This window comes from Carettochelys insculpta, chromosome 18 (assembly GCF_033958435.1).
Source record: "Carettochelys insculpta isolate YL-2023 chromosome 18, ASM3395843v1, whole genome shotgun sequence".
Classification (NCBI taxonomy): Eukaryota; Metazoa; Chordata; order Testudines; family Carettochelyidae; genus Carettochelys; species Carettochelys insculpta.
In genome coordinates, this window is record NC_134154.1 from 9,822,770 (window position 1) to 9,844,409 (window position 21,640).

The following is a 21,640-nucleotide window of genomic DNA, read 5'->3' on the forward strand; positions in this document are numbered from 1 at the left end:
TGGTTTGTCTTCGGTGGAGGAACCCAGCTGACCATCCTGGGTAAGTCCCTCAATTATTCACGCGCTTGCTTTCTCAAAGTCAATATTGTATTATTTCCGTGATTTTTTTGCTCCTTTTGTCTCTTAGGCTCAGGTCTCCTCTCTCATTATGCATAGCCCTTCGCATGCAATTGAGAACAATGTTTAACCTATGGATAGTCAGAACAGGGTGTACGTGTCCCATGCTGGGTTTTCTTATTTTTCCCCTATGAGCAGGTTTTTCAGTTTGCAATGCAATCCATCCAGATTCTGCTGTGAGGTCCCAACTGCTAAATAATGGGTGTTAGCCTCCTAAAAGAAAATACTTTCTAACTTTTTTTTGTTTGTTTTAATGAACTGGACATTTCTTATTCACACTGAGTTTCAGCCAATGTGTGAAAGAAATGAAGGGACAGTTTCTCAGCCAGGGTGAAAAAACACAGCCCCATTGTCATCTATGGATCTCCACCAAAAATATCAAAATCTCCATAAAACAGATGTACAAAACCAGGAAATCAAATGCTATGGAAAAAAATTAATTCATCCTTTAAATTTTAAAATCTGACCTTCTGGATTGGTTAGAAAACTATTTTTTTTTAGTACGAGCATGTCAGTCACAACATGACATTTCAGTTTTGCAAATTTTCAACAAAAATGAAAAATTCTACAGGTTGAACCTCTCTAATCCGGCAACATTTGTAATCTGGCACAATTTTAGTTAACTGGACAACTACTTACCATGGGTGTGGGCAAGTTTTCTGTGATCCCATAAAGTTTGTTTACAGCCACCAATCCTGGCTCTCAGCAGTCTGTGCTGTTATGTGTATTTTACCCCTAAATGCCCAGTACGTGGTGGAAGTATTAGTAACACTGCAAGACGATATTGACCTCCTGTGGTCCGGCCAATTCTCCCATTTTTCACCAGTCAGCTCCCAAGGGTGCTGGACAAAAGCAGTTCATTCTGTTTTTCATTTAAATTCTCAGCAGAAAGTTGACTTTTTAGCTGAAAAAAAAAAATCAAAACTAAATCATATTCACCACGTAATTAATGAAAGAGGAGAAAAAAGTGTGTATTTGCAGAAATCACTTTAACCTTTTGCATTTCCACCAAGAAAACAACTTTTTTACATCCGTCACTTTCTCCAAAAATTTCAATTGAACCTAAACCCTGATCCTTAACTGAAATGAGAACCAATGGGTAACTTTTGAGTAGCCCAATTTGAAGTGTTGCTAATTTAGAGTAAGTTCTGACATTGATGCAATTGTAAACATGACGGACTCTCACGTGGTGCAGATTAATGTAACCCCTGGGCAGGAATGGAACTATGCCAATCTACTCTAAAAGTGACTGAGCGTAAATATACTGACTGACTCCCTGCTGTCCCTGGGGATCAATCCCATTGTACTTTGGACAACCATACGGATTGTGGATTTTAGTTGGGAAATACCCCTTCAACCCAATTTTCTGCAGGGACACCCATCACCTTGGAGATACGGAGGGCTACAGCGCAATGAGATGAGGCAGTTTTGGCAGCCTTTAGGGTGTGGGTAGAGAGAGGGCTTCAAAGAGGCTGCATTTATTGCCTTGCTCAAGCCTGGAGCACAGTATGAGGTGGGTGGACAATCTGCCATGGCTGGCTGGCTGCCTGGAGATTGGATTCTGTGTCTGCCAGGCTCAGAGCTCTACAATCAGGGTGCCGGCTTCAGATCCAGTCAGACCAACTATTGGGGAGTAAAGGGCTACCTAGAATGAGGAACAGGCTCTCAGATTTGGCCCCAGTTAGAAGGGCAGGTACTAGATGTCACCAAAGAGTTACAAAACTCCCAAACTTTTGTGTCCTTTCCTAAGGCAGTAGGTCCTCTGCTGTCTCCATATCGGCACACAGTGATGTAGCATGATATTGTTCCAGGACACAGGGGACTCCATGCTGCACTCACAGCAAACCCAGACCCTGCTGTGAAATTCTGCTCTGTCTCTTTTGCTTGTCTTGGGCCCTGATCCAGCGAGTGAATACTGACAGTCTTTGGCTGGGGTTGGTCTCCTAGAGGAATCTGTACCTTACAAGTGTCTGAAAATACATTTCTTCACGTTAGCTTGGTAATTCAGCTGTTCAGCAGCCAGCATGTTACAGGGTGAGGTAAGGAGGCTCTTTCCTATGCAGGTGTCATTTAAAAGTGCAACCCTTCAGTACAAAGCTTGCAGAGTATGCCAGACAATAACAAATGTTTAACAGAGTTATTGACCCAAGTTGCAGAATTGAAGATTAAGACTTTATTCCTGACCATGGGTTGGGCTTTTTTTTTTTCTTTTAAAGACTTTCCTTTAGAACTCCATAGAGTTGTAGGGTACTTTGCATAAAATGCTCAGCCATGCCTCGCTCTCTGTCCCATTCCTTAGACCATGTTGGTTGCTTTGTAATTACATTTTATAGGATTTTTTCCAAAGGGAAAACGTGGGTTATCTCAGATTCCTTCCTGGGCACTGAAGGGACTGCTGTTGACCTAACTGCCACATTAAGCTCTAACTAAAACTTAGACCCTAAGAAATAATCCTAGACAATAGTCAGAACATAGTCCAAAAGGCTTAGAAAGCTGCTTTTAGATCTCAAAACCAAACCACAAAGCAGAACCACCTGCAGTGTTTATTTCTGAAGGGCTCTTGCTACAAGGCCAATGCAACATAATTCTTTACACATTTTCATACCAATTTTTTTTTCATAGTACCGACACTATTGCCTGTGCAGGGCCCAGGCTAATATTCGAACTCTGGGCAGATATGGGTACGAGAGGAATACAGGTTCCAGCCTTCAATGAGTCAAGTGACAGAAAGAAGGAGTACCATGATCTTACCACCTTTCACAAACATTGAGACAGTAACCAGCTTTGCCAGGGTCATTAAAGAAAGCTGTGACAGAGCTAGGCATGGAACCCGGGGCCCTGATCCAACTCTTGTGTCCTCACCATGAGAACACTGTATATAAGAAGTGCCTGCCTATGATGCTAGAGATTTGGATTAGTTACACTGTCGGGAACAGTCAGAGAGAGGTAACTGTGTTAGTCCGTATCGTTACAAAACAAAACATCAGTCAGGAACAGGAATTTCTCACATTATTCACTGGCATCTTCTGGATTTGGATTTCTAACATGGAATCTCATTGTCTTGCAGGTCAGCCAAAGGCATCTCCGACTGTGCACCTCTTCCCTCCATCCTCAGAAGAGCTGCAAACAAAGAAAAAAGCCACAGTGGTGTGTCTGATGGGCAGCTTTTACCCAGGCTCAGTCCAAGTCACCTGGAAAGCTGACGGCCAGCAGATCTCCAAGGGAGTGGAGACGACCAAGCCGTCCAAGCAGAGTGACAACAAGTACCTGGCCAGTAGTTACCTGTCCCTGGACGCATCCGAGTGGACGTCCCATGGGACCTACACCTGCCAGGTGACCCACGATGGGAAGAACATTGAGAAGTCCCTGAATCGTTCAGAATGTTCTTAGGTCTCTGATCCCAGGGGCTCAGCCGGGTCCTGTATCTGTCAGTTGGGGTTACCCAGAGGAGCCAAAATCTTGCAGCATTGTCATAATTCTTGATTTCCAGCAAACTTCTTCCTGTTTTACGAGGGATTTTCCCAATCCATACACCACCTGCATTCATTCCCCCATTCCTCCTGCTTTCACCCCTCAGAACTCCCAGGAAATATCCTTCCTATATTAGTCTCTGAGGCAGACTTATCATCATATTGTTAAAGCCAGAAACATTCGACTATCACTGTGTCTGTGATGCATTTAACTTTTTCTGTCCATTTTATACATCATGTATTAATTGCAATATTCACCTTTTCTTCCAATAAACTAAACTGACCTTTTCTCAGTCAACATGGGTTTCACTCTAGTTAGGGTCTCTGGCTTTGAGGTCTCAAACAAGCTGGTTAGAACAAACAAGCAGTCACGTAGCACTTTAAAGACTAGCACAATAACGTATTAGGTCTGTCCTATGAAAGCTCATCACCTAATAAATTATTGCGATAGTCTTTAAAGTGCTACATGACTGCTTTTTTTGTTTTGATGGACTACAGACTAACATGGCTATCTCTCCGTCACTATTCAAGCTGGTTAGAAGTGACGCTAAATGACATCTCACAGCATGGAAATTGGAGAAGGGGAGAGCTGTCACAGAGGAACCAGGTCCCACACTGGGCCTGCTCCTGAGTAACGTGGGTCATTCCAACTCCCAGCCAGCCTCCTGGGGGTGGGGGGGTGACAATTGCTGCTGCACAAATCTCTGCACAGCACACATGGTGATAGGGGATCACTGGCGATAGGGGCTGTGTGAGAGTGTAACACAAACTCACGTGGGTCTGCAGCCAGCCCTGCTTGTCGTGGGACCCCAACAGCTCCCACCGCCCAGCAGGGCTACACTGGCTCAGGGCTCACAGGATCACTCACCCTGCAGTCAGGATTGAGTCAACTTCCAGCCTCCCACGGGACAGATTCCAGCTCCCTCCAGCTCCCTAAACATTAGTCGGTCTTCTGGGAATCTCCCTGGAACCAATGGGGCTAGTTGCTGAGTCACTTAGCATGCAGGGGAATAAGCATCTAAATGTGGCCCATCACAGGGGAGAGACTGCACTGCTGACAACTTTTACCCAGGCTAGGCTGTAACCAGAGTTCCTGGTGACCTCTGGTCCACAGAGAGCCAAACCCCTTTGGAAGACGGGCCTTTGGCAGGAGACCAAATCCCAGTTTGGGGGGATTACGCTGCACCATCTTCTCCAGGCGGTGCGGCTTTACATGGAAATCTGAATTAAGTCACTGGGTGACAGCGGCTGTGGTTCAGCCAGAGGGGAAGGCAGTGAACTTCATGTCCAATTTGATAACCAGACTCAGTGTGTAAAGCGTTTTGGGAGCCTTTCCCCTCCAGCAGTTTAGCAAATATTACGCATTACCAAGAGCAGTGCTGGGCCAGCCAATGGGGACCCTGGAACGCTGGTTCTCCTCCAACCAGGGGACCAAGGAGACAAAGGGACATGAGTATATCTCAGATGCATTTGTGAGATGCCACCAAGCTGCTGCCACTCACAGTACGATTGTCACAGGTGGATGGTAAATTGGCCGGTTGTGCACTGCAACCTCCTAGGGAAGGGGATAAGAAAGAACACAGCAGAAGGAAACTGCGCTCTGGCTGAGTTTTAAACCAAGGGTTTTTTTTCCATCTTCAGATGAAGAATTTTTTACACACACACACACACACACACACACACACACACACACACACACACACACGCCTGCTGCCCTGCCATTGCAACACACATGGCTGTACATGGGGGATAAAGATCCCAAGTTATGGATAGTGGAGCACCACAAGCCAGCAGAACTGGGGGGAAGCCCAAAGGGTGCCAAATTTCAGGGGTTCTGAGAGAGGCAGACAGTCTGTGTGGGTGTGGGAGAGACAATTAGAGGTGGGGATTGCATATATGAGCCATAAACAGTTGCCACTAGAACCCGATGGTGTGCTTGGCTAGTAAATGTTGCGTCATGGAGGAAGAGGGGCAGAAGGAGATTAATGTCCTGTACTCAATGACTATTAGCTGGTCCTGTTCCCTTGCAAATGTGACCTGCCCTAGACAAATAAATGGACTGAGAAATTCCTTGAAGTCTTTAGGGGATTTCCCAAAGACACTAGCTTCACCAATAGTCTATGCACAATTAAAAGTCAATAGGAATTAGGCTGCAAGGACTAAGTGTAAAACGCACTGGGAGTTTGGCAACCAGGTGATTTTGAAAGTCCTACAAGGCACCGTCCCACACTCTATGGGGCTTAAATACCTTTAACACACTGAGCCTAAGTGCCAACGCCACCTTTCCAGGATGGGACTCGGGCACTTTTGCCAGTGGCTCAGGCCTGTCCTCTGCTTCCCAGAGAATCCTCACAGGGTCTGAGCCTGAACCACTGAAGTCACAGGCACTTCCGCAACATCTTCAGCAAGTGCCGGATCCAGCCTTAAACACAGCGCTTGAGTCTCAGCTGCAACAGCAGCTCCATTGCTGAGGAAATGAAGCAGGTACCATTCACTGCCCAGGCCGTGCCGTGCTGAGACTCACCAGGCACTAAAGGGAGTTGTTATTTACACTCAAAGGGAGGGTCCAGAGCCCTGGTTTAATTCATAAGAAACCAGCTGAGCATGGACACAGCTCACAGCCTTGATGTTCACTGGCCCTGCCTTGGCTGAGAGGGGCATCACACGCCCACAAGCTGCTGGGCAGCAGAGCTGCTCTGCTAAGGGAGTGTGAGGGAATAGCTCAGCTATGGAGTGTGTCCCATGTCCGCTCTGCCTGGAGACACAGCACAGGGATTTTCTGCTGCAAGCAGCTGGGGAACACACACATCACAGGGCTGTGGTTGCTGACACAAGATGAATTTCACAAAGCAACTGCAGGGCTCCCTTGAAGATATTGCTGACCCCTCTTGCATGCTGGGGCAGTGCCTGAGCAGACCTCCTCCACGCTCATACCAACAGCACTTGGGAACTTTTCCTAGCACAGGCCAGTGCAGGGTGGAGACAACTCGTGCAAGCACTGAAGGTTCTGAGCATCCCGATTGGCTCCTGGCTTCCAGGGATACTGACGGTAACTCCTGCATCCAGTCCAGCGCTGGCCAACCCTCCAGGAGCGTCCTGAGATCTCCAGGAATTAACGATCAACTTTTAATTGAAGATTATGTCCCGATGAAATGCCCAGGAACCCAGCCAACCAGAATGGGTCACCCTGCTGCTGGGGTTCAGCCAGCACATGGTGGTGATTGGTTTCATGGCACATGGACCTTCAGCCATTCCCTGGGTGCATCCAATGCAGAGACCACCAGCCCCTTCAGCTGAGAGTCAACACAGGACACAATGGCGCAGCTGCCTGCAGAAAGGCTGAGCCCAGTGGCCCAGAGAACCCTCACCCCTCGGACTTTCGGAGGATCCTGATCAGGTGAATTAGACCAATGAGGGAGGGGTCACCTTAGCTCTCATGGGCAGGTGAAGAGAGTTTGCACTGTTCAGACAGCAGACAAGGATGGCACATGTCTGGATAGCAAGTGAGTCACATGCACACAGTCCTGGCATGTCTGAGCTCTCTCTTCCCTGACACTTCCGGGTGGGTCGCAAGGACTGGAAGGATGCTGTTTCTCTCAGCGCCCTGCATTACAGACACATGCTGAGTATAGTTATCGCATCGATAACATACCCAGCTGAATCCATTCAGTACTGACAGCTAGTGAGCCTCAGTCTTACCCTGATGTAATTCCACTGGCATCCATACAATGGCACCCGTGACGATTTTGGTTCCGTGTTAGCTCTTATGGCCTGAGGGCAGCGAAAGGGCCAACAAGCAAGGCTGGTGTGGACATGCCCTGTAGCACCCAGAGCTGTCCTCCCTGGGGCTCCAGCCACAGTAGCACAAACCCACAGCTTGGCAGGGATCTGCAGTGGTGGAGCCTAGCGTAGCACTCCTCTGTTGCTCCATAGGTGTGTTTACACCCTCTGTTGCTCTAGGGCCTCAGCAGCTCTGGGATACTGTACAATTTATCCTTATACCACTCTGGGGGGCAGGAAAGTGCTGCCCCCATGTTACAAGTGGGGAACTGAGATGCAGAGGTGATGTAACTTGCCCAAGGGCAAAAAGTCAGGCTGTGGCAGAGCCAAGATTTGAACCCCAGTCTCTTGCTGCCCACGCCAGAGCATTCCTGACACAACCATCTTCTGCTCTTCTCTGTGGGCTGCGCGTGGCAACAAGGATTTGATCTTATTGTAAGTTCCTTTTCACTCATCCCATTGCACAAGGAATTTCTCCACAAAGGAGATGCCTGCACTCCCAAGGACAGCCAGCGGAAATTATTCTGCACGCCTTTTCCCCCCCGACACGGACAGTGGTGGTGACCTCCACCTGCCGTCGAGCGGGGCTGGTTTTTGTGCAGCTGTATTTCACAGTGGTGGATCTTCGGTGGAGGAACCCAGCTGACCGTCCTTGGTAAGTCACCAAGTTACTCACCAACTTCCTTTCTCCTGGCTGTGTTGTAAGTTTTCCACGATTTTTTTTTTCCCTAATTTCTCCGTCTATGCTGGGCTCAGTAGTTTATATGGAAATCATCACACTGTGTCTGGACTAATGTTAGTTTCTGTGGATAGCCAGAGCAGGTGTACATGTCCCATGTCAGATTTTTTTTTCTTTTCTCAACATAGAGAATATTTAGATTCGGTCTCTAGGTCCCAGTTACAATGTGCTAGTGTCAGCCTTTTACGAAAAATATTCTCCTCCTTTTTCCTTTAGTGTTTGAACTGTTTCCCATGAACACTGGGTATTAGTGTATGAAAGAAATTCAGGGACAGGTACTCAGCCATTGCAGATGCCCATAGCGTCATTCTCTGCAACGAAGCTGTAGTAAAACTCACCCCAAGGTCCTAAACTCATGAAATTTCACGTTACGTAAAAATCCCTGATGACTGGTGATTTGAAATCTGATTTGTCTGGGGCAGTTAGAAGGAAAGAGTTTGTTATGAAAGTTGGTCAGAAAATATGGTTTTAGTCCTTGTATAATTTTAACAAAAGCAGGAGAAAATTGTTTCCATCTAACTGGGTCCAAAATCCCAAGCAAGTATCTTCAGATGAAAATTGAAAATGCTTCACTTGTTGAGAGGTTTTGATTTAATATTTCCACTATGTGTACTTTGGGGTTTTCACCAAAACCTGAATTTGTGCAGAACATCAGCCCCTTCCCCCAAAACTATTAGCTCTGTCAAACCCCAGACTTCTCTGAAGGAACGTCTTGTGGGCAATTCTGAGCCAGTCCTATTTCCAGCATTGTTCATTTTGAGCTAGGCCAGAGAGTGAGGCAATTTTAAAACTAGAGGGCCAACTCTTGAGATGGTGTAAACCCACGTTGCTTCCTTGGCAGCAAAGGACTACATTGATTTATGCTTACCATGAGTGAGTCCAGTTGGACTGACTGACTTCTCACACTGAAGATCCGTCCCATTGTTCCTTGAAGGATGGGTGCTACTTCTGGATTTCTGTTTGGAAATACAATCCAAATCTACCTAATCTCTCAAACATGCAAGATGTGAGCTACATAGGGTGCAGCTGGAGCAGCCTGAGGGTGGAGAGGGCTTTGAGGAAGTTGCCCTAATTATGTCCCTCAAGCCGGAGCACATGACTAAGGTTGCTGGCCAGTCTGAAAGGTTTTGTAGAGGCTTCTGTGTCTGTCAGGCTCAGAGCTCAATAGTCAGGATGACGGCTCATAGCCCCACAGAACACTAGAACTGGAAGGGACCTCAAGAGGTCATTGAGTCCAGTCCCCTGTTCCCATGGCAGGACCAAGCACCATCTAGATCATCCCTGATAGATGTCTGTCTAGCCTGCTCTTCGATATCTCCAGCGATGGAGATTCCACAACCTCCCTAGGCAATTTATTTCAGTGTTTAGCCACCCTGACAGTTGGGAAGTTTTTCTTAATGTCCAACCTAAACCTCCCTTGCTGCAGTTTAAGCCCATTGCTCCTTGTGTGGCTGGGCCAGCAGAGGCTTCATTTCCGGTAAATCCTGGAGAATCATCAGGGATCAGGAACTCAGGGCTGACAGGGCCATTGTTTGTTCCTTTCACCTGGGTGAAACATGAACTCACCACAGCTCAGCCTGCACCGAGCCTACTCGTGCTAAGTAGCGTCTCGCTCTTCGAAGAGGCCGCCTGAGCATTCAGTGGTACCGAGCAGTTGTGGCGTGAAGCACAGCCTGGCATGAGGACAGGCATCCCAGTTCAGCCCCAACAGCAAGGCACCCGCATAAAGTTACCGAGGGTTTAAAATTCCCCAACCGTTCGTGTCCCTTCCGAGGCAGGTGGTGCCGTGATTGTCCCCCTGTCTCCAGGCAGTGACACAGCACACCCCCAGGCTCAGGGGAATCTAGTCTGCACCTGCCGTACAATCCGCCCTCATTCTGGGATTTTGCATGGTCCCTTTTCCTCTCGCCCTGAACCCCAATCTAGCGACCTACTCAGATGCACGCTGGATCCAGCCCTTTCGCAGGGATTGGGCCCTTAAACGAGGCTGTACTTTCCAACTTCTGAACAGGTTTCAGCAAAAAGCATGCTGAGCATCTCGACTGTTCAGCACAAGGAAGGTGTAGCAGGTTGTTCCTCACCGGGGTATGAGTCAGAAGAGCTGGCCTTGGCAGAGAGTTGTACAGTGCTGGAGTGGTATTGACAATGATATTCTCCAGTAGGTTTATTGACCCACTTTGCAGAATAGAGAATTTACCTTGGCCACTGAATTCCATAGGATGGTTCAAAACCAAACGCTTTCCCCTTTGCTCAGTCTTGCTCTGAAAACTGAACTGAGTTTTGCAGAAACTTTCTATGCAAAACTATTTGATGCATGTCGCTCTTCTGGCTTATCCTTTGCAGTCAATTGGTTTCTTTGTAAGAATATATTCTCAGTAGGATAAAATGTAGGTAGCCATGAGTGAAGCAGCCCCCAAGGCCTCCGCTCACAAATTAAACTCTCAGCTTAGACACTTAGGAAGACCCCCAAACGAACAACCAGATCGTAGCCCCAGAAAGATACTTACGTGCTGTTTTTTTTTATTTCTAAAAGGAAGCAGAATGAACGGTGGTATATCTGTGAGACTGTCTCTCACTAGAGGTCCAGTATGTGCGCATTGGAGGCTCACTGTTTGGTCACATTGGTATAAATAATTTTTCTCTTTCGGGCTACCAGTGCACCCTCACCCAGCCACACACCTGCTTGCTTGTAGTCAGTTGCTGTAACTGGTGCATGAGCTATACATGGTCAAAGCTTCAAAGATCAGACTGCCAAAAACCAAGAAAAGAGAAGACCAAAAACACCACGAGGTGCCTGGTCAAGGTTTGCAAACCAAACATCCGGAATCTGAGCTAGCAGCCCCCATTCTCTCAGGCATATCTTCTCCAGCATGGAACCATCTCCCTAAGCCATTTAACGAGAAGTTCCCTCCTCTGCCACGAGGAGCATCATTTGAGACGAAAGTGGCCAATCATTGTGGGGAAGGGTATCAAAATCTGGCACTAAATGTAGGGACACGCAGGCTGCTAGAGGTTCAGAACTGTTCTCTGAAGAGCAAGGAATTTTCCCAGGTGAGCCTGGAAATGACAGTGGCAGCGCTTCACTCTTCTCCAGTATCTCCGAGCAAGTGCCCCACAGTGCTTTAGGCATATGTAAAAAACAGAACGCTTGAGAAAAGCCCATGTGGAGAGAGTTCAGGGATATTATCCCCTTTCCTAGCCAGAGAGGGAAGAGACATCATCGGGTTTACAAAAGGAGCCTGTGACAGAGCTAGGAATGGATCCCTATGGTCCTGGTTCCCAGTATTGTGTCTTCACCATAAGATCATTACATCTCAGATCAATCACCCTGCCCATGATGCTCCGAGTTCTGCAATATGGGATTTGCTACGCTGTCAGGAACAGGAATTTCTCGCATTGTTCACTGGTAATTTCTGGATTCGGATTTTCTAACACAAAATTTCATTGTCTTGTAGGTCAGCCAAAGGCATCTCCGACCGTGCATCTCTTCCCTCCATCCTCAGAGGAGCTACAAACAAAGAAAAAAGCCACAGTGGTGTGTCTGATGGGCAGCTTTTACCCAGGCTCAGTCCAAGTCACCTGGAAAGCTGACGGCCAGCAGATCTCCAAGGGAGTGGAGACGACCAAGCCGTCCAAGCAGAGTGACAACAAGTACATGGCCAGCAGTTACCTGTCCCTGGATGCATCCGAGTGGACGTCCCATGGGACCTACACCTGCCAGGTGACCCATGATGGGAAGAACATTGAGAAGTCCCTGAATCGCTCAGAATGTTCTTAGCCATTTGATCCCAGCAGGCTCAGCCAGGTCCCGTGTCAGTCGGTCGAGAGTTTCTCAGAGGAGCCAGGGTCTCATGTCATTGTTATAATTCTGATTTCCAGCCAACTGCTTTCTGTTTTACATGAGGGATTTTCCCATTCCATACACCACCTGCATTTACTGCCACGTCCCCCTGCTCTCACCCTCCAGCGTTCCCTGCAACCGTCCTTCCTGCTTTAGTCTCTGAGGCAGCCTCATTATTGTATTAATAAAACCAAAACCATTCGACTAGCGCTGCGTCTAGGATGTGTTTAACGTCTTCTGTCCCTTCTACACCCCTGTATTAATTATAACGTTCACCTTTTCTTCCAATAAAATAAACTGATCTTTTCTCAGCCGACATGGGCTTCTCCCTGGCTTTGGGGTCTCAGAAGTTGGTGAGAAGTGACACTAAGGGATGTCACAGCATGGAGACTGGGGGAGGGGAGAGCTATCACACATGGATTGGTCTCACACACTGGGCCTGCTCCCCACTAGCACGGGTCACTCCGACTCCCAGCCAGCCTCCTGGAGGTGACAATTGCGGCTGCACAACGCTCTGCACAGCACACACAGTGATCGGGGGGAAATGCAAACCCCTGTGGCTCTGCAGCCAGCCCTGGCAGCTCCCACAGCCAAGCAGGGCTATGCTGGGTCAGGGTTGTTGGGGTCACTCACCCGGCAGAGAGCCATCTGCTTGGTGCGTCGGGATCGAGTCAACCTCTGGCCTCGCAAGGGGCAGCTTCCAGCTCCCTCTGGCTCTATGAGCATTAGTCGCTCCTCAAGGAGCCTCTCTGGAACCAAGGGGGCTATTGTCTGAACTGCTCAGCATGCAGGGGAGTCAGTGTCGAAATGTAGCCCATGGTAGGAGGGGCACTGCACTCCTGAAAACTGTTACCTGGGCCAGGCTGTAACCAGAGCACCTGGTGCCCACTGGCCAGTAGGGACAGAAACCCACCTTTGGAAAACTGGCTTTCAACATCCTGCCAATATCAACCTGGGTGACAGCTGCTGCCTCCTGCAACCCAGCCTCTCTGTAGGTTCAGCTACACATGGAAATTTGCCCCAATTAACAAGTGCTGCTGGCCACAGGGCGACAGCGACCCTCATGGCCAGGTTGACCTGCCATGTCAATGTGCAAAAGATGCTTCTTCCTGTATGGAAGATCATTATGCACAAATAAATCAGACCAAGAGCGATGATCTTGGTTCTGTTGGATGTACGATAGCTGGGTCCCTGGTAGGTTCCCCCGCAGTTTAGGCCTTGATGAGCCAGAGCAGACAGCTCATGTCCTGTTGAATACCCACCACTTGTGCTGGGAGATTGATTTCATAGCAGACTGAACAACCCCAGGGCTCCCTGGAGGCCATCCACCCTTCCCAGTCAGCAGTATGGCCCATGCGTACAGCTGGAGAAACGGTGTCAAGCACCTACCGCTTTTGAAAACCCCAGTAGCCGCCCCCTCTGCATCTTTAGGCCCCTAAATACCTTTAAAAATCAGGCTCGACCACTTCTGAATGTGGAACTTTATCTCCTAAATCATTAAGTGCTTTTAAGGTCTTCTGTCCTGTAGCTGGCTTCCTGCTTCTGGGGCAGGCCCTGGGAGTCATGCAGGGCTGAGGTTACAGTCCTCTCCTCACCGACAAGTGCCACTCCAGGGGAAATTCCAGCTTAATGTTATCAACTAGCTTCCATTGGGTTGGTTTGTCAGCTATGTTTTGGCAAGCAGAGGAACGGGGGACATTTTTCCACTGACCCTGTGGGTCATATGGGCCCTGGAGCTCCAGGTCCTCCAGTAGAAACCAAACACACCAATAGAGAGCAGCTCAAAAGAATCCCCCGTGGAGTCTACTGGTACTTCCACCTGGAGAAGGTGTGAGCTGTCACCCCTCTGAGCCCGCACCTGTGTTCCTACACGGCTCCTCAACACTGCAACATTCAGATTTCCAAATGCTCCAACTTCAGGTCCGATGCTCCTTTCACACCAGGGTAAAATGGCAATGACAACACTGAAGTCAGTGGAGTTGCACTAAATCGTGGGTGGCCAACCCCCAGTTTTGAGCTGCGTGCAGCTCTTTGCTCAATGAAATGAGGTTCCTGCTCACAGCCAGGTGCCGGGCCGGCTCACCGCCACTCTGCGCACACTCCCCCAGCACCTGGAGGGAGAAGCACATAGCGGCAGCAGAGGCTCCGGTGACTCTGAGGCATAATGGGTTAGAGCAGGACAGGGGTGCTGGGGGTGCCTGGCTCTGGAGGAGGGGAAGGGGATTGGATTAGAGCAGGTGACTGGGGGTGCCTGGCTCTGGGGGGAGGAGAAGGGGATTGGATTAGAGGAGGTGACTGGGGGTGCCTGGCTCTGGGGGGAGGAGGAAGGCACTGAGTCACATATATTTATTGCTCAACCCATCGATCGATAGATACTACATGGCTCTTTGAACTCTATGCACAGTTCTCATGGCTCTTCGTCTCGAACTAGCTGGCCACCCCTGCACTAGCCGGCAAGTGGCCTGCAGCATCCACTGGGGTTCTCTCTAGTCTGGTGCTTCCACCTCTAGAGAACATGAGCATCACAGCAGGCTGTGCTGCAGTGTGGCTGTAGCTCCATGGTACACCTAGCCTGTGAGGCGAGCTGCGAGGCTTTATTAATGGACTCACTCCACATTGCTGTGCTGGATGTGTCCATTAACCAGGCACTGCGAGGAGAGTCGAGCATCTGTGACGTGGCAGAGAGCTCCATTTGAGGAATCTTCAGCTCACCAAGAGTGTCAGGAGGATGACAAAGGCTGGGGGGGGGAGTTATTTTTAAAGCTCTCCTCGCCAGTTGGTTAGGGCAGGCGCGAGCAAACTTTTTAAGTCAGGTCCCATTTTTCATCCCTGCAATTCGCTGGGCCCCACCCCCCCCCGTCCCCTGGCTAACGCAATGCAAGCTCACAAATTTCAGTTGTGTTCATCCAGAAAAAGCCTTTTCTGCATGTGTAAGAAAACAAATCTGTAAAATATAAAAAATTATGAGCTGGGATAGAAACGTGCATACACAGACATAAAAACTGTAACGGATTTCAGTGTTTTTAATGAGATGGGTGAGCCCGACACCGAGGAGCCGATCATGCTGCACCCCCCCCAGTAAATTTTATGCCCCCCTGGGGGAGCCCTGACAGATTTCTGGGTTCCCTGACTCATGCACCCCTGAGTTAGGGAGCTGGGGAACCCGCAAATCTGTGCAAAGCTGGAAAAAACCATCTCCCAGTTTCTATCATCCTCATGCCAGAGCCAATTCTTGGGGTCAGAGCAGAGCCGGGCATTTGCTGTCTGCGGAAGGTGGTGTATTTCTTCATCAGAGCTCAGCCATGCTGCGCTCCCATGCACAAGGCACTCACAGCCCCTCAGCAGCGTTTGTCCCTGGGCAACATTACAGCAAGCAGAGCTGCCCTGCAGCTTCATAAAGACACAAGCCTAAATCGCCCCAAGGTTCAGTCAGCACGGACTGGGATCCTCCAGCAGGGTCTGTCTAGAGACCAGCTGGCTGCACAGAGGCACTGCAAACCTCCCCGCATGGGACAGCGCTGGAGGGGCAAACAATGCTGCCCCCAGAGTAGACTGGACCAGTAATGAAATGAGCATGGCAGAGTCAGAGCCACCTCTCAGCCTCCCTAGAGCTCTGGCAACAGATTGATCCCCTACCATGCCGGGTGCAGACCCTGCCTTTGGCCTGGGATGAGCTCCTCCCTGCTGCAGAAGGGCTTAGGCTGGTGCCCCGTACTACCTTGGAGCCAGCTGCAGTCGCGGAGAGAGCAGATGGGCTCTGCCCTGGGCTGAACATAAGGCTGAGAGTTGGGGCTGACGGGCGCGAAAGCGCTGACCTGTTTGCAGGGTGCCGTGTTGTTCTGAATCATAAAACCAGCATGAATGTGGTGGGGGTGGAAAGGTGAAGCGAGGCCAGTAGGGATCAGCACTGCATTGAACGAGGTCAGTGGAATGGCTGCTCAGGATGGGCTTGCTGTAACCCAAACCTCCCCAGTGGGAGCCCAGTCAACCAAGCTACTCAGAGCAAGCCCAGAATGCATCAGAGTGATTACAGATTCCTTTGGAGCCTGCCAGTCATTGCCACATCCGCATCTCATCCAGCCGGTTGTGCTCCTGTGGATTGTTCCCTAGATGAGCCTCTCTGTGACTGACCTCGGCTGCCATGGTTACAGTGTGGCCATCATGACAATGCATGAGATTCTCTCAGTTCCTGTACCTTAGTGATGAGACTTAGCTGGACTCCAAAAGATACCCAAGAGAGAAAGTAATTCCCGCCCCCACTCAGAGGGATGGTGCAATGCTCTGGAAGGACAGCTGAAGCCAGCTGAACAGAGAGAAGGATCAGAATGAACACCTTCATTGCAGGTGCCTGGAGTGGAAGGGGGTTGCATCGCAAGCGAACAATCTGCTGGGGACCAGCCAGTGAGTCTGCCCTGTGAACCTCTGGAGGGAGAGGACAGCTCTGTCATGCAGAAAGAGTGCCTGTTTCAGTGGGCAAAAAGATCAGCCTGAAAAGACAGGTGGAAGTTAGTTCGCCCGGCTGCTCCAGATTGCTGTATCCTGACATATTATTAAATGACCAGCACACACTGGCACAGAAGCTTGGTAAATTTGCGTTCCTCAGATAGATACGGTCTCCCTAGCCCCAGAGAAGCCGGCAGGCTCCCGACTGGTTTTCAGCTACCTACAGCACTCAGGAAAACCTGTACTGAACCGACTACTAGGCCCTAATCCCAGAAGGAAGTAAATTTACTCCTTGGCAAATAAACCATAAGTGCTGGGTCACTGTCGCACAGCTCCAGACATGTCCTGAACCAGATAGCCCGTTGCCAAGGGTCAACACAGCAACATCTCCTGCAAATATGGGATGGTGCAGCTTCTACTCCTATCCTGGTGTCTCCTGAAGATGCAGCTCAGCTCAGGTGCTGTACAGTTATCCTCACTTCTCCCATAAGCCAAGAATGCCCATTACAGAGCACAGGGATCACTTAACATCACACAAGCAACTGGCACACTCTGTTCAGAAGCCAATTGTCATGGCTGTTCAGTGATTGATGAGGTACTCTAACTTCCTTTTTAAGCATTGCAATTTCACAAAACCCAGGCTTCTGAGCTACCTAATACCCATTGTAGCCACTAAAGGGTTTCACCTTGAAAAAAATGAAACTGTGAAGCTATATGGGATATAAATGCAGGAATTGGCCCTTGGTGCTCATGGCAACAGGTGCTCCAGGTTCTCCACAGAAGAGTCCACCTTATCTGCAAGAGACTTCTGAACCCATGAAAAGCAGCAAGGTGTTATTCCGTCCAAATGTTCTTCGTCCATAAGACCTCACCTCCAGAAATAGAGATGCTGCAACAAGCAATTGTATGTGTCAACCCCTGAAACAAGTGTGATTCTTCCCAGGATATCCACCAATCAGATAGTGGTGTCCATCCAGGTAGAGGTAACACCAAGCTCATTCCACGTGGGAGCATGCTAACTCCCAACCAGCACTGGATCCTTGAATCTCCTCTGAGAAAAGGACTGTCATCCTGATCTCTAACATCACAGAGAAGATCCAACAAGATCTTGACAGTTCCTGATTCAGCCTGCACAGAGTGTCCCCTTCTGCTTGGAGGTTTTTGCACAGCCACGTGCCACTGTGTGTATGTCTTCGGAGGAGGAACCCAGCTGACCGTCCTTGGTAAGTAACACAAATATGCCTCGATAATCATTACCCAGCTAATTAATTGCTTGCTTTTTAAAACTTTGCATCTCTTTGTTCCAGGCCAGGTGGTATAGTGTATCACACCACAATTGTTCTCCTTCCTATTAATCTGTGATTGAGAGGGGGCTTGTAGTTCTAGCCACAGAATTTAACCACAAGTGAAGTATTTTGTCATTTTTTTAAAAACACCTATTGAGTTTTTTTTACCAAGAGTGACATTTTTCAAAGTTCCATGCCCTGGTTTGTTTGATGTGTGGTTAGTTGGCTTTTCAGACTACAGGAGGTCTGGGGGGCAGAACTGTGACCCAGTCAAACAGAAATCTGCTTTACAAAAAACAAGCAGTCCTGTAGCACCTTAAAGACTAACAAAATTAATTTATTCGTCAGGCAATTTGCAAGTCTTTGCCATGCTACAGGACTGCTTGGTCTTTGTGCAGCTACAGGTGAACGTGGCTCTCCCTCTGAGCACTCTGATAGTGCATACCCCAGCAATAGTTTGGGGTTTCCTCCTCTCTTTGAAGGAGGCTCCCCACAACCTCCATCCCTAATGCCATCACTTAGAAAGGGAATACCATGCATTCCGAAATGTAGGAGCTTTGTTTTTCAGTGGACTGCTGTGGCACTCAGACACATAGCCACTGGGCTTCTGAGACAAGCCAAAACTTCATTTGCCTTCTTACTCTAGTTCCAATTTCCAACACTGCATGGCACAGTGCAGGAGTTATCTTGTTAAAGAGAACAGTGCTTGGCCATGGAAAGAAGGACAAAGGGGCATCTTAATTCATACAACTGTGGGTTTCTCAAATTGAAACCCCTGGCACATATTTATGTGTCTTCTACATGCAGCTCTCCCACCAAATCCCATGGGAACTTCCTCAGATATCATGGGGAGGAGGAGACCTGTTAGGCTCCCTTTATGCCACTTCCAAGTATGAAATAAGAAATATGGCAAGGAGGAATGAATCCCAGGCCTGGGATTTCTGGAGCTTGTAGTCAAGGAAATGCAGACTTTCAGCAGTAATGATAATTATTTGCCAAACCTCGCAGGAAATCCCAACCCCACTGAAGCAGGGGGAGTTTTACCATAACTTGCTGCGGGACCAGGTTTCACCCACTGTGGCTTGTGAGGATCACAGAGTATTTTACAAGAGCTGTTACTATTCCTCATGGCACAGTCGGAGAATGCAAAGTGCAGATGAGAAGGGACTTGCCCAAGGAGTCACAGCACATCAGTATCAGAGTCAAGAATAAAGCCTGGGTCTTCTCACTTATGACCTCCCTTGCTAGAAAGGGTCACCTCCTCTACCCCCAGCCCCCGGGAAATTACTGCACAAATAGAGCCAAACACAAAATCCTTAAAGCCTAAACTAAGGGGTCTTATTAAAATAAAGGGGAAACTTCCATGAAAGGCTGCCTGGGCCTTCCTCACCAGATAATTGTTAATTATCTGGGCTACATCCAGAGACTTGGGACTGGTCTTGCTTTGTGCAGTGGTTGGACTTGATGACCTCCTGGGGTCTCTTCCAACCCTAGGATACTATGACTTGAAAGCTACACAGATTTGAGTTTCTTTTCCCAAAACCTGTAAGACACAAAAATCTTGTAGTGGGGAAAACTGCTGAGTTTAACAGAAAACGAACCTCCAAAAGCAGCAAGAGCCTGGGCACTTTGAGGTTTTTGGCTTCTGGGTTCTCCTTTCTGCTTATTCAATAGAGGTTTGATCCAAAGTCCCTGGCATCACAGGATCAGCTCCAATTTGAGTTTTACCATTGATTTGAAAGGAAGACCTATACAGCTTGCACTACACTCTGAGAGCAAATCTCTAGGAAGGTTAGATCGTTAGGACTACTGAATCATTTCTCCTGCCAAATTTAGTCGCTCTCATTAGTGCTCTGGAAAGATCAATTTAAAAAAAAAACTTCCATACTGAGTCATTCTGCTTATTACAAATGCAGAAATATGCCAAAGAGTTGAAACAACATTCTTAAAAGTTTTAAGTTTAGGAGGAGGAAGTCTTCCTCTGAATTTATTAGCATTTCTGTCAGTTCGTGTCCTTAAGCAGCAGTTTGGACTGGAATGATCAAAGAACACATCTACAGATAAGATGGGAAACTCTGGAATTGTCTTCACTGCTTTCTTTTGATTTGCCAAGCTCTGAATTTTAATGTCTCTGCGGGGGTAGAGGGTGTATATTTGTTTTTTTGGTTTTTTTCCTTGCCTTTTTAAAATGATAGGTCTTTTTTTAAATTACTTGAACTCACTTTCTGCAAATGCACCTATTGACTGACTTGGATATGTATTGTGAAATCTGTTAGGTACTTAGGACTAGATTCTGCTCTCCATTTAACCAGTAGCCTGTTATAATCTGTTAGTCTATAAGATGCCACAGGACTTCTTGTTGTTTTTGAAGATACTGACTAACTCAGCTACCTCTCTGATAATTTAACTGGTGTAAGTAACGCTACAGAAATCAACGGAGTTAGGTTGCTGAGGGGCTAGGAGATATTGTGGTCCTGATCCTACTGAAATCAGCCAGCATCTTTCCACTGAAGTCTAATGCTCGCTCTCTCTCTCTCTCTCTCTCTCTCTCTCTCTCTCTCTCTCTCTAAGTTTTCAGTTATTTAAAACTGATTTTAAAAAACTATTAAATCTCCATGGAACAAAAAGCCTTAAAAGTGGGTTTTATAATTTTTCAAGAAACAGCTCTTTAAAAAAAAAAATTCTTCAAAAGTACGTTTCCAACTTTGAAAGTGACTTTCAGCTTAGCCTAAGCAGCGAAAGCAAACTCTCCACAATGTCTGGGAGCTTGCCCCGGGAGGGAAGAGCGTAAAAAAGGGGTTAACAGTTGAATACAGCAATTGGAAGAAAGTGGCTTTCAATGGGGGGCAGCAGCCAATGATCTGTAATTCCAGAGCGGCAAAAAATAAGTGTTCTCAGCTAGGGCCCCAAGATACAATGAAACTGACACCAGACACAGCTCACTACTAATTAGATGAGAGCCCTGACCTCTCATACCAATTGTGTTTAACAGCAACATGTACAGCTCAGCGCCTGGCAGCTCATGGTGCGATTGATGGGAGTCCACTACAGTGGCTCTGCCAGTTGTTTTCCGTGATAGCTCTCAGCACCTCACTTGTGCGCATGCATCTCTGAAGTCTGAGTCAAGGCCCAGTCCTCAGCTCTGGTTCCTCTAAGAAATCCTTACGTAGATGGCTGCCATGTAATATTAAAGTCAGTGCAAAGACGCACACGGTTGTTAACTATTCAACGTCGGGACACCAAGCGTCGTTGTCATACAAGGAAAAAACACCCAAAACTAAACGAAAACTGGAGAGCACGCCCAGGTTACCTAACTGTGAGATAGTTTCCTTCTTTCTGCATTGGGCCTTTCTAGAATTCATCTTACCTTAAACTTTCTCCTGAATCCTCACACTGAGTTTCCTTGTCTTGCAGGTCAGCCAAAGGCATCTCCGACCGTACACCTCTTCCCTCCATCCTCGGAAGAGCTGCAAACAAAGAAAAAAGCCACACTGGTGTGTCTGATGGGCAGCTTTTACCCAGGCTCAGTCCAAGTCACCTGGAAAGCTGACGGCCAGCAGATCTCCAAGGGAGTGGAGACGACCAAGCCGTTCAAGCAGAGTGACAACAAGTACCTGGCCAGCAGTTACCTGTCCCTGGACGCATCTGAGTGGAAGACCCATGGGACCTACACCTGCCAGGTGACCCATGATGGGAAGAACTTTGAGAAGTCCCTGAGAAGCTCAGAGTGTTCTTAGCTCTCTGATCCCAGGGGGCTCAGCCGGGTCCCGTGTCAGTCAATAGAGAATTTATCAGGGACCATAATTCTGATTTCCAGCCAAACAGCTTCCTGCTCTATGTTATCCCTTTGAGACCTGCTGTTACTCCCATATACCCACTGCTCTCAGTTCTCTGCATTCCCCAGATATGTCCTTCTAGCTTCAGCCTCTGTGGCCACCTTTTAGGACATTAATAAAACCAGGAA

The 21,640-nt window shown here is 48.1% G+C and overlaps 3 gene segments (V, D, J or C); all 3 read left to right on the top strand.

The window, feature by feature from the left end:
• LOC142022731 (immunoglobulin lambda constant 1-like) lies at positions 1-3,845 on the top strand (the record flags this gene model as incomplete). The annotated part of the segment is given in 2 exon segments: positions 1-40; positions 3,185-3,845. Coding segments are annotated over 2 exon segments (363 nt in total), but the record flags the coding sequence as incomplete, so codon positions are not given.
• A 1,699-nt stretch (positions 3,846-5,544) lies between these two features.
• LOC142022826 (immunoglobulin lambda constant 1-like) lies at positions 5,545-12,203 on the top strand. The segment is given in 3 exon segments: positions 5,545-5,579; positions 7,970-8,022; positions 11,562-12,203. Coding segments are annotated over 3 exon segments (411 nt in total).
• A 3,381-nt stretch (positions 12,204-15,584) lies between these two features.
• Positions 15,585-21,413, top strand: LOC142022827 (immunoglobulin lambda constant 1-like). The segment is given in 2 exon segments: positions 15,585-15,591; positions 21,091-21,413. Coding segments are annotated over 2 exon segments (330 nt in total).
• Positions 21,414-21,640: the final 227 nt, after the last annotated feature.